Source organism: Felis catus, chromosome B2 (assembly GCF_018350175.1).
Source record: "Felis catus isolate Fca126 chromosome B2, F.catus_Fca126_mat1.0, whole genome shotgun sequence".
NCBI lineage: Eukaryota > Metazoa > Chordata > Mammalia > Carnivora > Felidae > Felis > Felis catus.
In genome coordinates this window covers 54,387,501-54,402,097 of record NC_058372.1, presented here as the reverse complement: position 1 = coordinate 54,402,097, position 14,597 = coordinate 54,387,501, and the positions used below count along the sequence as shown (strand labels likewise).

At 36.2% G+C, this 14,597-nt stretch overlaps 1 protein-coding gene across 5 annotated transcripts in view; it reads right to left on the bottom strand.

The window, feature by feature from the left end:
• Nucleotides 1–14,597, bottom strand: part of RAB23 (RAB23, member RAS oncogene family) — a 90,827-nt gene that overhangs the window by 44,577 nt on the left and 31,653 nt on the right. The window contains exons 7-8 of one of the 5 annotated variants that reach the window (XR_002742305.2): nucleotides 12,415–12,623; nucleotides 12,201–12,332 (exon numbers count right to left, since the gene is read on the bottom strand). The exons of 2 other annotated variants lie outside the window; for them this stretch is intronic. Coding sequence is in view for 2 of the 3 variants with exons in the window: in XM_045057689.1 (XP_044913624.1) it covers nucleotides 12,082–12,332 (251 nt within the window). In the remaining variant the exon portion in view is untranslated. Of the gene's footprint in view, nucleotides 1–8,187; nucleotides 12,624–14,597 lie in introns of those variants that run through there. 2 more of the 5 variants (XM_045057689.1, XM_023254078.2) reach the window with 2 other exon arrangements.

Genomic DNA, 14,597 nt, shown 5'->3' with positions numbered 1-14,597 from the left:
AACATGGTCTTTGGAACAAATAATACTATGTTGTTTGAGAATATCCACAAAATTCACAAAAGGTATTTAAAACAATTTCTAGAGGGCTGCCTGGCTGGCTCAGTTGGTAGAGTGTATAACTCTTGATCTCAGGGTCATGAATTCAAGTACCACGTTGGTTGTAGAGCCTACTTGATGTAAAAAAAAAAGGGGGGATTTCTATAAAATTCCTCTTTTCCGTAAGAAATCATTCCTAAAAAAAAACTCAAGGCAAACATCACTGTGAGATTGTCTGTTATCAGTTCAGATACAAATACAGATCAGGTTACATCATTGCTTAATTATAATGTAAGGAGCCTGGGCTTTTCAGGGCTCTAAATAAAGTCTGGGCAGCAATTTGGTTACACACACACACACACACACACACACACACACACACACACAAACCAAAAACCAAGCACATGATATGTTACTAATCTTCCTCTGAGAGTTAGGAAAATACACACCCTAAGATGTCATACAGTAAGAACTTTACAATTGTTTATACCATATTAGGAAAAAAGCTTATGCTATGATTAACTAGCCTGTTTTTCTTTTTGATTTGGTAACCATCATATTGGTTTTGGAAAACATGAAACAATTTAAGTCAGTTGTAAGTTACTTGATTTCCATGTTGTAACCATATGACTATAATTCTTTTCAGTGTTAAGGTGTGATTACAAGTAATCTAATTTATATTATAATAATTCCCTTAAGGAATATTTATTGGTAGACACAAAAAAATCAAAACATTTCACTTTTTCTATCTGTTAACACAATATGATATTACATTTTATTGGCAGGGAATTTTTAATGCTTTATTAGAGGCTTTTACTATATTTTGACATGAAGGAAGTTAGAGGAACTTTCATTTAGAAGTACTAGAAGAAAGAAATCATTTTTTATTGAGCATTTATGATATGCCAACCAGTGTTTTGGACATTAACATGTCAGATCTGATTTAATTAGCTGAACATTGTACCAAACCAAGTAAAGAACCAATTATTGTTAACATCATTATTAATAATAGTGATAGTCTTTATCTGTCACTTAACAGTTTACAAAGAAATTTTAATATAATTTTATCTTTATCAGTTTACATATTCATAGTTTAAAAAATTAAATAGTTCCACAAAATTTATTATGAAAAACAGTAATCCAATAGCTTCGTATGCCTCTGATTTTTGTTTCCAAAGGACGAATTTTCAATCCTTTTCTGTTTCTTTTAGTATTTATAGCCATATTTCTATACTTAGTTTTGTTACTTTAAACATGTCTTAATCTTCTATATCCATCAACTTTCTATTATGGAAGACGAGAAAATGATTCTCTTACATACTAACTGCCCCCACACTCACATCCACACATCCACACTTACGAATCTTCTCCTTCCTCATAATACATAATTGTCCCATGTTTTGATTAGATCAAACAGTATTTACTTTGTTATGGCCATAAAATAATTTGCATTGTTGAGCTAAGTAGCACAATGTGATTATATTTCCTCTCTTGTACTTTTCCTTAGTGCTTGTTTTGCATTTGCTTAGCTTTCCATGTAACTTATATTAATTTACCACAAACTCTTTCCTAGAAATGTAAATCTCTCAAAACATTTTTATTTATTTATTTATTTATTTATTTATTTATTATTATTTTTTTTAAATTTATTTTTGGGACAGAGAGAGACAGAGCATGAACGAGGCAGGGGCAGAGAGAGAGGGAGACACAGAATCGGAAACAGGCTCCAGGCTCCGAGCCATCAGCCCAGAGCCTGACGCGGGGCTCGAACTCACGGACCGCGAGATCGTGACCTGGCTGAAGTCGGACGCTTAACCGACTGCGCCACCCAGGCGCCCCTCTCAAAACATTTTTAAACCCTTATATATTCTATCAATTTTATCCCCCCTGGAGATAGCCATTCTGGAGCCTCTCCCATTTCTACCATCCAGGACTTGCTGCTCCCCTACCTCTCACAGCTGCTGGCCCCCTCTCTCCCCTACTCCTCACCTGTGGTGGACCTCCCATTTCCTGGATCAGGTGTATTTCTCCTTGTTAACTCTTTTGTTTTAAAACCTTTAACAGGTTTTTTTAAAACCTTTCACGTTTAAAAATGCTTTGATTATACCCTCATATTTGTTAGTTTGGGTAGGCGAAGAATTCTGGGTCAGGAATTATTCACTCTCAGAACTTTGAAACCCTGTTCCACTGTCATCAGCCTTTCTGTGTTTCTGCTGAGAAGTCTGATCCCTGGTCTCACTCCTGATCCTTTGTATGTGACTGTTTTTCTTTCTAGAAGCCTTTAACATCTCTGTCCCAAGAGTTTGGAAATTTCATAAGGATGTACTTGGATTTAGGTCTTTTCTCCTCCACTGTGCTGGGAACACGGTGGACCTTTTCAATCTATAGAATCAGGTCCTTCCATTCTGAAAATTTTTCTTGAGTTATTTCTTTGATTTTTTTTCACTTCTAGTCTCTTTCTATAGCCTTCCTGGAATTCTTGTTTTATAGATGTTGGATTGAACTTTGATCAGTCCTTTAATTTTTTTATCTGTTCTCTCCCATTTTATCTCTTTCCATTTTTATTCTACTTTATGGGAGATTTCCTCAGCTTTATCTTTCAATCCTTCCATTGAAATTTTAATTTTCCACAAAAAAATTGCTTTTAATTTTCCACTATCATATTTTAAGTTTCCAATAATTTTTTTACTCTTACAATTTTCCTTTTAGTTATCTATTGTTTCATGGATATGTTATTTTTGTATTATGTCTCTGTAGATTTTAATGAGCTGTGGTGTTGGGATTTGTTTTAGCTTTTTTTCCTCCCTCTTAGTTTCTATTTTCTCTAAGCTTTAGCTTACCCTTGGATTTTGTCTCTGTCTTTGAGGTTGGAGGCTTTGCTCAAATGTATGGGGATCCTTGACAATTCATTCACATTTAAGAGTGGAACGTGCAAACCTGAATTTAAGCTGTGTGTGCATGGGCAGGGCTTTGTCAACTAGTGAGCTGGTTGAGGTGATTCCTGGGGAGATTCCCAATTATCAGTATCTTTAGGCCTTTTCTTAGATTTCCAAAGAAAGGCCTTTTCTTAGATGTCCAATGTTCTTTTAAAAAATTTTTTTTAATGTTATTTTATTTTTTAAAGTTTTTTTTTTTTTAATGTATTTTGAAAGAGAGAAAGCACAAGCAGGAGAGGGGCAGACAGGGGAGAGAGAATCCCAAGCAGGCTCTGCACTGTCAGCATGAAGCCCAACATGGGGCTTGAACCCACAAACCGTGAGATCATGACCTGAGCCAAAATCAAGAGTCAGATGCTTAGCTGCTCTGGAAAACAGTGTGGAGATTCCTCAAAAAAAATTAAAAATAGAACTACCCTATGACCCAGCAATAGCACTGCTAGGGATTCATCCAAGGGATACAGGAGTGCTGATGTATAGGGGCATATGTACCCCAGTGTTTATAGCAGCACTCTCAACAATAGCCAAATTATGGAAAGAGCCTAAATTTCCATCAACTGATAAATGGATAAATAAGAATTGGTATATATATACAGTGGAATACTACTTGGCAATGAGAAAGAAGGAAATCCTGCCATTTGCAGCAACATGGATGGAGCTGGAGGGTATTATGCTAAGTGAAATAAGTCAGTCAGAGAAAGACAGATACATATGTTGTCACTCATAAGTGGATCTTCAGAAACATAACAGAAGACCATGGGGGAGGGGAAGGGAAAAAAAAAGTTACAGAGAGGGAAGGAGGCAAACCATAAGAGACTCTTACATACTGAGAACAAACTGAGGGTTGATGGGGGGTGGGGGAGAGGGGAAAGTGGGTGATAGGCATTGAGGAGGGCACTTGGGATGAGCACTGGGTGTTGTATGGAAGACAATTTGACAAAAAATTATATTAAAAAAAAAAAAAGAGTCAAATGCTTAACTGACTTGAGCCACCCAGGTGCCCCAAATGTCCAGTGTTCTATGTGGAGGCTCTAAGCCTGCTTGCTACTGATCCTGGAGCTGAGTGGATTTAGAGTTTCTCCCTTCAACATGTGGACTTGCACTTACCACTCTTGTTTTCAGTGTGGTACTCTCCTCTCAGCTGGGCCCGGTACTCCCTCTGGTTCACTTTTATTCAGAAAGCAAACAAAATCTGCTATAGTGAGAGAGGGGCAACTGACAAGCTATACATGGTGGTAGACAAGGCGAGTAGCAGGGAGAGAGCAAAGGAGATCTGGAGTATCTAACTGCTTCTTATAAAAGCTTTCAGGGGCACCTGGGTGGCTCAGTCGGTTAAGCATCCAACTTTGGCTCAGCTCATGATCTCATGGTTTATGAGTTCAAGCCACATCTTGGGCTCTGTGCTGACAGCTTAGAACCTGGAGCCTGTTTTGGATTCTGTGTCTCCGTCTCTCTGCCCCTCCCCTATTCGTGCTCTGTCTCTCTCTTTCTCTCTCTCTCAAAAACAAATAAACATAAAATTTTTTTTTAAAAAATCAATCAATCCTATTTTACCCTTCTATTTCAGAGATTCCTGGTTTTTAACATTTAGGTTTTATTAGTACTGAGGTCAGGAGATACTTGCCATTGAAAAAAATCTTTTGTTATTCACCATTCCCGGAAGGAAGCATGCCAACCCACAAAGAGCCACAGGGGAAGCCCCAGGGTTGGTTCAATAACAGGGAGTGAGGGAGAAACAGGCTTTACTGCAATTTCCTGAGAGGACTGGGAAAGGCACGGTAAGCAGGCCAAGGACTGGCTAGTTTAAATAATCTCAGCAGGCTCTGGGACACAGGGGTTGTCCTTAGGTGTTGACTCCCAGCCTAGGATGATTAGGGCAGCAGAATATTAGCCCAGAATGGAAGAACCTCATAGGAGAGGTGGGGAGAGAAGCCCTGGGAGGTTCAGTCTCCCCACCATCAGAGGTCAAAACATCAGAATAAAAAGGTGTATTTAACACACTTAGTCCTGCCAATTTGAGCCTCCGGGAGGACTGTGGTGCAAGATGGCTCACTTCTGGGGCTCCTCCACCGCTGTTTATGGTTCTGCTTTCCTGGATATAATATGATTATGACAGGTAAGGACTTCTCCCCAATCCATCCACTCTCCAGCTTTCAAAATTGTATGCTGTTGCTCTCCCTTGTTGTCTTTGAATATGAGATATTTATAGCTTTTTAAACATCTTTAAGGTCATTTTAAAGGGATTTGGAGAGGTGGCAAAGATGAATGCTCGTGTTCAGTCTACCATCTTTAACAGGTGGTGACAAATAAGTACAAATACTTTTTCCTCTTACTTTGAAAGAAGGGAATATTTAACCATTGTACTCCACCCTATCCTACTCCTGCTCCAAATAAGGCCATATAACCATCTTAAAATAGTCGAAGGGCTACTATATAGAAGAAAGAGTAAACTTACCCTGAGCTCCTCCAGAATCCATAACTAAGAACAATAAGTAGAACTTTTAGAGAGAGAGTTGGTTAAGCATCTGACTCTTGATCTCAGCTCAAGTCATGATCTTACAGTTCTGAGTTTGAGTCCCACAACAGGTTCTGCACTGATGGTGCAGAGCCTGCTTGGGATTCTGTCTCTCCTTCTCTCTCTGACCCTCCCCAGCTTGTTCTCTCTCTCTCTCTCTCTCTCTCTCTCTCTCTCTCTCTCAAAAGAAACAAACTTAATTATATACATGTACTACATCTTTATTCATTGATCAGTCAATGGACATTTGGGCTCTTTCCATACTTCGGCTATTGTTGATAGTGCTCCTATAAACATTTGGGTGCATGTGCCCCTTCAAAACACACTCCTATATCCTTTGAATAAATACCTAGTAATTCAATTGCTGAGTCGTAGGGTAGTTCTATTTTTAATTTTTTGAGGAAGCTCCATATTGTTTTCCAGAGCAGCTGCACCAGTTTGCATTCTTACCAATAGTGCATACATACATACGCATGTGCATAGCTGTGTAACACATACCCATATCAAGATATCTCCCTCACCCAAAAATATTCTGTGCCTTTTTCTTGTCAATGCATATTTCCAGAGGCAACCACTGTTATTTTTTTAATCTTAAATTTGCCTACTCTAGAACTTCATATAAATGAAATTATATGCACATACTCGTTTCAGACTTCATTCAGCATAGTTTTTGAGATTCATGCTGTTTTGTATATTAATAATTTGTTCTCTTTAATTATGAGTAGCATTTCATTTAATGAATATACTACAATTTGTACAACTTCATGTGTTGTGGATATTTAGGTTGTTTCCAGTTTGGGGCTATTTTAAAACTGCTATGAACATTCATTTTCATATACCTAAAATTTTATTTCTCTTGGGTAAATACCTAGAAATGAAATTTCTGGGTCATACAGATGACATATCTTTAATTTTAGTAGAAACTGCCAAGGCTTCTGAAGTGGTTGAGCCAGAATTCCAGTTTCTCCACATCTATGCAAATATTTTGTCAGTCATTAATTTCAGCTATTTTAGAGGTGTCTGATATAATCGTATTGTTGTATTAATTTGCATTTATCCGATGACTAATGATGTTGAGCGTTTTTCCATGTACTTAATGCCCATTCATATACTTTTCCTTGTAATGTGTCTGTTAAAGTATTTTGCTCATTTTTACTTTTATAAATGAATTGTAAGATTTTTAAAAAATATATTATGCTTTTTATCATTTTTTAAAATATTTATTTTTGAGAGGGAGAGAGAGGGCAGGGGAGGGGCAGAGAGAGAGGGAGACACAGAATCCGAAGCAGGCTCCAGGCTCTGAGCTGTCAGCACAGAGCCTGACATGGGGCTCAAACCCACGAACTGTGAGATCATGACCTAAGCCGAAGTCGGACACTTAACCGACTGAGCCGCCCAGGCTCCCCAAAAATATATTATGGATGTAAATCCCTAATGACATGATGATTACGAATATACTTGTCTATTCATTTTCTTAACCAAGTCTTTTGATGAGAAATTTTTTGTTTTGTTTTTAAAGTTTACTTATTTTGAGAGAGACAGAAATAGAGAGAATCCCAAGTAGGCTCCAGGCTGTCAGCATGGAGCCCAACATGGGGCTAGATCCTGAGAACCCTGAGATCATGACCTGAGTAGAAACCAAAGTCAGACACTCAACCGACTGAGCCACCCAGGTGCCCCTTGATGAGGAGAAATTTAAAATTTTTATTATGTACAACTTATCAATTTTCTTTTATAGTGTTTTCTGGGTTCGAAGAAATACTTGCTTACCCCAAGGTCATGAAGGTATTTCCTGTTCTTTTTTTTTTTTTTTTAATTTTTTTTTTCAACGTTTATTTATTTTTGGGACAGAGAGAGACAGAGCATGAACGGGAGAGGGGCAGAGAGAGAGGGAGACACAGAATCGGAAACAGGCTCCAGGCTCTGAGCCATCAGCCCAGAGCCCGACGCGGGGCTCGAACCCACGGACCGCGAGATCGTGACCTGGCTGAAGTCGGACGCTCAACCGACTGCGCCACCCAGGCGCCCCTCCTGTTCTCTTTTAAAAGCCTTAGTTTTTGTTTTCATTTACATTTAGGTTAATAGTACACTACAAATTACTTTTCAAGGGTAGTATGAGATAAGGCCTGAGATTCAAAATATCGTTATTCCAAAACATTTTCCCTTTCCCCATGGAATTATTGTGGAGTATTTTTAAAAAATCACTTGATAGGGGCACCTGGGTGGCTCAGTTGGTTGAGCATCTGACTTCAACTCAGGTCATGATCTCACGGTTTGTAGGTTCAAGCCCTGTGTCAGGCTCTGCACTGACAAACGCAGAGCCTGCTTCAGATTCTCTCTCCCTCGCTCTCTGCCCCTCCCCCACTCATGCTCACGCGCTCTCTCTCTCAAGAATAACCAAACATAAAAAAAAAACATTTGATCATATTTGTGTGGGTGTATTTCTGGACTGTATTTGTATTTCAACGATCTATGTGTCTTTTTTACAGTACCCATCCATACCCAAGGTCTTAAAAATCATAGAGACTCAGTCCCTCAACTCTGTTCTTTTCCAAAACTGTTTTAGCTATTGTAGGTGCATCACATAGCTTTTACATAAGCTTGAAATTTTTAGTGAAAAGCCTACTGGGATTTTGACTGCACTGAATCTACAGATCAATTTAGAAAGAGCTGACAACAAAACAATATTGAGTATTCCAATCGTGTATATAATATATCCATTTATTTAAATCTCCTTTAATTTCTCTCAGCAATAAGTATCACACATTTAAATCTTAGGTGTTTGTTTATAATCTGCTGATTAGTGTAACTTATAAATCTGTGTAAAGCCATATGAGGAAATTTCAAGATTGGTATGACATGGTGTTTTTTCTTATACTCTAATAGGAGAGCAAACTATCCTCATTACAGTTTTAAAAATAGAAAAATTTGAATAACATTTGAATTAGAAGAGATGAAATATGTACACATTTAATGACAGCACAAAGATAGAATATAAGAGATATAAAGGAATCACACATGCTACAATACAACAACCAAGGAGAAAGCAAATCTAGCCTTTGATTTCTCTTAAACAATTAAAAATAATAGAAATATGTTGAAGTGAATCTGTCACTTAATATATGAAAAACTGAATTCTAAGAGATATAAGCAATTGGGAAAATAAAAATCTTTTTATGACAACTTCTGCATCCAAATTGGCATTCAGCATGGATAAAATATATTTTTTAAAGATTTTATTTTTAAGTAATCTCTACACAATGTGGGGCTCAAATTTATAACCCCAAGATCAAGAGTCACTGACTCTGCTCTACTGAGTCAGGCAGGTGCCTCTATTTTTTTTATTTAATATTTTCATTTATGAAGATTACTTAACTTCATTAAATGATTTCAGCATTTAATAATCAATACAACCAAGCTTAATCCTTCACCTATGATCTTCTACTTTAATTAAAAATGGCTGGTCAGAATTCCCTTTATATAAACCTTTTATAATGTACTTGAAAATGGTTAACTTATTTCTTTTTGCTTACTAAGTACATAATCCCAATTCAAAAGCTTTTCATCATGTTTTAATTCTTTAATTTTTTTAGACAAAACTATCAAATAAATATACACTAAAATATGATTAAATCAGTCTTTTAAGATACTTCCCTCCCCGTAATTTCAGATGAGAAATTAGACTTCTGATTGAAAAATAAAGTTATTCTTTATTATTTTAGTTTTTGTTTTAAAATAAATGCATCAAATAAGAAATCAGTATATTAGAACATTTATAATCTGAAAATGTTCTTAGCAGTAATTCCTCCATAAAATATAACTGCATATATAAAGCAGTATCAAATCCACATATATACATATATATATTAGATAGTAAAGTATAATGAGAAGATAGCACATCTTTTTATGTCTGGACTATATGAAAATTAATAGTTATAAAATGGGATAGAAAATGGCTTTGCTGCTAACTAATATGCGACTGACAAACTTCTCTCACATCTTCGTTCTCCTTTTTCTCAAAAACAGGGAGGGAAAAATAATACCTCCATAGAGTTGTAAAGATTAAATTATTGTTTGCAAGGTACTTTGTATAGTTCCTACCTGATAGTAAGTACTAAATTAATGGCAGCTAATATCATCTTATGGCACTAATAACAACAGAAATACAGTTGATCCTTGAACAACACAGGGACTGGGGCACTGACCCCTGCACAGTGGAAAATACAAGTATAATGACTCCCCCAAAAGTTAATAGCCTACAATGACTGAAAGCCCTACGAATAAAATAGACTATTAACAAATATTTTGTATGTTGTATGTATTGTATATTGTATTCTTACAATAAGCAAGCCAGAGAAAAGAAAAGGTTATTAAGAAAACCGTAAGGAAGAAAAATACAGTGTTGTATTTTACAGTATTGTAAAAAATCATGTAAGTGGACCCACACAGCTCAAACTGGTGTTGTTCAAAGTTCAATGGTATATTGCCTCACATGAGCTATTCTGTATGCTATTTAATTCAGTAGACTGACTGAAAGAGAAAAGGAAACTTGAGGAACTCTGCAATATGGCAATTATCCCACAGCTATGTGTCTGTATACTAAAAACCAGCCATAATGTAAAAATGCACAAACAACATCCTGGAGTCTTACACAGTTTTTTCTTTAGCATCCATAGCTCGTTAGAAATTAATGGTTATTTAAGAGAATTAAAGGTCTCAAGAAAAAAATTAATGTCAACTTTGAAGGCTTTAGAATTAAACTGAGGAAGTATTTAACATATCATTTGTGACTGATTTTCAGACGTACTTAGTTATTTAAAATGACCAATTATGGTTAGGTTTAAAATACACAAGTGCAAATAAAAATTCAAATGTGTAACAAAGATCTCTCTTCGGTTCTTATGAAAAGAAAAAAGGACAAAACTAAGTATGTAAAATTATATTACAAATATCAGGAAACTTCAACAATCATCAGAGATTATATAGAAAACTAGCAAACTCTTTCCCACACACATTTAATTAATCTGAAATAGAACACATGTGAACATATTACATACATGATTTTCTTTGGCTACTAAAGACCACAAAACAATTCGCCACAAAATATATTTTGTGCAAAATAAAGAGACTGTATTTTAAGAGAGAAAAAAAGGAAAGATGAATCATTAACAGGGTACCCATTGTTAGGCACTGAGTTTGTTTCCCCCAACACCTATCCCACTGCCAGCAATGGGTGTGGAGACAACTGGTGACATAAAAATTAACTTGTTATATTACTTTAAAATAGATAATGCCAGATTGTTTCAGTATTATGAAAAGGCAAACATTCACTCTTGACCACTTACTAAGGACTTGCCCCAGAAATTTCTATTATCTTCTTAATAGTAATCTGGACAGAGGGAGGAGGACGGTGCGGATGGAAAACTTTGAGACAGAGAGAGAGAGAGAGAGAGAGAGAGAGAGAGAGAGAGAGAGAGAAAGAGAGAAAACATACAAAAGAAATACATATAACATTATGCATATAGTACAAATAATGAAAAACGACTTTGACACATTTTCCAAAAAAAGTTATTTTTACATATCTTGAAATCCTGTAAAAACCAGGTAGATAGCAAGGGTTAAAAACAAAGTCACTGATGAATGATAATCACTTTTTAACAGAGTTCATGCAGTTATCTTAGTTGGAAAGTTCCTGTCCCAAGTCACAAAATTTATGCTGTCACATGATTACGTATGAAAATCGTTTCTTAAAAGAAATTATTTTGTATTTGGTGTTAACAGAGCTCTTGAGAAAGTGCTATACAAACTGAAGTTTATAGAAATTTTTAAGTGATAATCTTAAAATACCATACAAAATGTGTAAACGAAAAGATGCTTTAGAGTTGCAGGGCATTATAAAATCCATAATGCAGATTAAGACCAAACATCATTTCTTCTGCATTTAAAAACATTATTAGCACAATCTTAAAAGTTCAAAATTGCGTTTCAGTCAGCAGCGAAAGGTATTGGAAGTACCACTGCACTTCACAGGACCTAAGGGATAACTGCAGGTGCGCTGTGACCTGGCCAGCACAAGCTCACCGCACTTACGGATGGACGTAGGAGAGAGATTTTGCAACAGGTCTCACCTGGGAGATATTCTAGCATTAAAACATTTATACTCGACTTGTATCTACTCTGTCAGAGAGGGAAACTGCTTTTAAAAGACATTATAAACAATATAAATTCTGATAGTAAAGCACTGTAAAAATTAGGTATGATATATTTGGCACAAAGCACTTTTAAAATCTGAGCTCATTTTGCAAAATATGTGTCTGGAATTTCTTATTTGAAAATAAAAACTTTTAACATACACACAATGTGTAAATGATTTTATGAATGAATTAGATTCTATGTTTCCTTAAATACTGAGCATACCGTCAGTATATTTCAGGACCAGATAACTGCATGCATACCTCCACATTCTAAATTATACAGATATTGCACAAGTAACATTGCCAAAATACACACCAATGCAGTCTGGCAAGATTTAGAGCTTACCTTTCAATATTATTTTTTTGTAAGTATTCAGATTCAGTACTACTTTCCAAAAAGCTATATGACCAACTTCAGAAAAAGAAAGCTTGCTATCTTTCCTTGACCCATAATATTAAAATCTGTACCAACATATTTAGGCATTTCAGTTATGTTTTCCAGCGTTTCAAATTCAGCAAAACCTGTTTTTTGACACTTCTTATGGACCATTCCTTCAAAAACAGGAGAAGCTTCGTCTGATGCAAAAAAATTAAAACAAGTCCACAAGGCAGGAATTTTTCCACCAAAGATGTCACTCCATCTGAAAAGCACTGCAGAACAGTATTTAAGTCTGTCAACTTTCAGAGAGCCATTAGGTGCAAAGTCTGCTAAAAAAAAAAACTTGTAACATACCACGACAGCTGGATGTGTTTCTTACGGAATTGCACAATACAATTCAACTTTTTTCCTCCCTAAAACATTTTAGGGTATGCTACAGCTGCTAAAAGGATTTCTGTTTTTCTTGGTCCTCTGTTTGTTGGGTCTAAGATTGATGACATCTCCACCATTAAGGGTACTTGAATTTTGACCTGAGTGACTTCCACCAGATGTATTAAAGACACCTGTATAAATTGAGAGAAAGCACAGAGAATGGCACTGATGCAGCTCAGGGTTACCAAATGTAAACTGTGCATCCAGTTTCTTAGTAAGTCCATAATATGTTCAGTATTTATAATTTTAAGCTTTTGTTTTCATTTCATTTATTACTTTTTTAAACTCTACGATCTTTTTTTTTAAGTAAACATGGGGCTTGAACTCACAATCCTGAGATCAAGAGTCACCTGCTCTACCAACTAAGCCATCCAATTCATTTTTAATAGCCAATATACATCATTCAAAGTTCAAAGGATACAAAAAAAGGATTACAATGAAGTCTCCCTTTCACATCACCAGATTACCTTCCCTAATGCATGCATGTTTTATCACTTTTCCTATGTATCCTTCCAAAAATATTTTATGCATATGTAAGCAAAAATGCACATATATATACTTCTTTCCTTCCTTGACTACCAAAATAGTGATGAACTATATACACTGCTCTGCATTTTTTCACTAACAATCCATTTCTGAAATTTGGGACCAGTAAATATGATAATTTTAATAAATTCACTTATTATCTTTTACATTGTATAATTTCCTCAAGAATACCAGATCTGTAGGTGACAACAGTATTTGTGAGATTTTATGTTAATAAAAACACTGCATATATAAAAGCAGGCAGTAATGTAAAATTTTCCTATTTGGCTAAAACAACAACAAAATGGTCTATAGATAATTAAAGTGATGAGTAAATAAAAGGATGAAATAAAAGAAAATGTTTAACTATTAGAGTTTCCATTTTGAACTGTGCTGGTCTTAAAATGTAATCTCCAATTTCTAAACTACTTAGTGGGGGGCAGGGGGAGTTGGATAGAATACAGATATGAAGTCCTTAAGAGACTACACAGAAACTTAAGAAACAAGGGAGCCTGGGGCACCTAGATGGCTCAGTCAGCAGAGCATCCAACTTCAGGTCAGGTCATGATCTTGCAGTTCATGAGTTCGAGCCCCTCATCAGGCTTGCTGCTCTCAGTGCATAGCCTGCTTCAGATCTTCTGTCCCCTGCGCTCTCTGTCCCTCTACAACTTGTGATCTCTCTCTCAAAAATAAATAAAACATTTAAAACAAAACAAAACAAAACAGGGCGCCTAGGTGGCTCAGTCGGTTAAGCGTCCGACTTCGGCTCAGGTCATGATCTCACAGTTCGTGGGTTCAAGCCCCACGTCAGCCTCTGTGCTCAGAGCCTGGAACCTATTTCAGATTCTGTGTCTCCCTCTCTCTCTGCCCCTTCCCTGTTCATGCTCTGTCTCTGTCTCAAGAATAAATAAACATTAAAAAAAAAAATTTAAACAAAACAAAACAAAACAAAACAGGGGCGCCTGGGTGACTCATTCAGTTAAGCGTCCAACTCTTGATTTGGGCTCACACTCATATGCATGTGCACTCTCTCACTCTCTCTCTCCAATTAAATAAACATTAAAAAAAAAAAAGGCCTTAGAAACAGAAAATTTAGTTCTCAACTTCTTGGAAGCCAAAGCAACAAGCAAGAAGACATGGTTAGTCAGTTATTGTTACAGAGCAGACAATACACTTGTTCTTCAGGAAATGCTAAACTTTGCAGGCATTTAGCATTAAAAATAAAATCAGTAAAGTGTATGGAGACAGTACAAGTACAGAACATGTGTTAAGAGTTTCTTTATTTATAGAACAGACCATTTTAAAAAGTCTTTATCTCTGTTCTCCTAAAATATAAAATGAATTTAGAAAATTCAATAGTTAAAAAAAAAATCTTTTAACTCAATATACCTTTTAATATGAGACCTGATACTAAGTTTAAAAATTGCACCTGAGGGGTGCACCTGAGTGGCTCAGTTGGTTAAGTGTCTGACTTCGGCTCAGGTCATGATCTGGCAGTTTGTGAGTTTGAGCCCCGCATTGGGCTCTGTGCTGACAGCTTGGAGCCTGGAGCCTGCTTCAGATTCTGTCTCCTTCTCTCT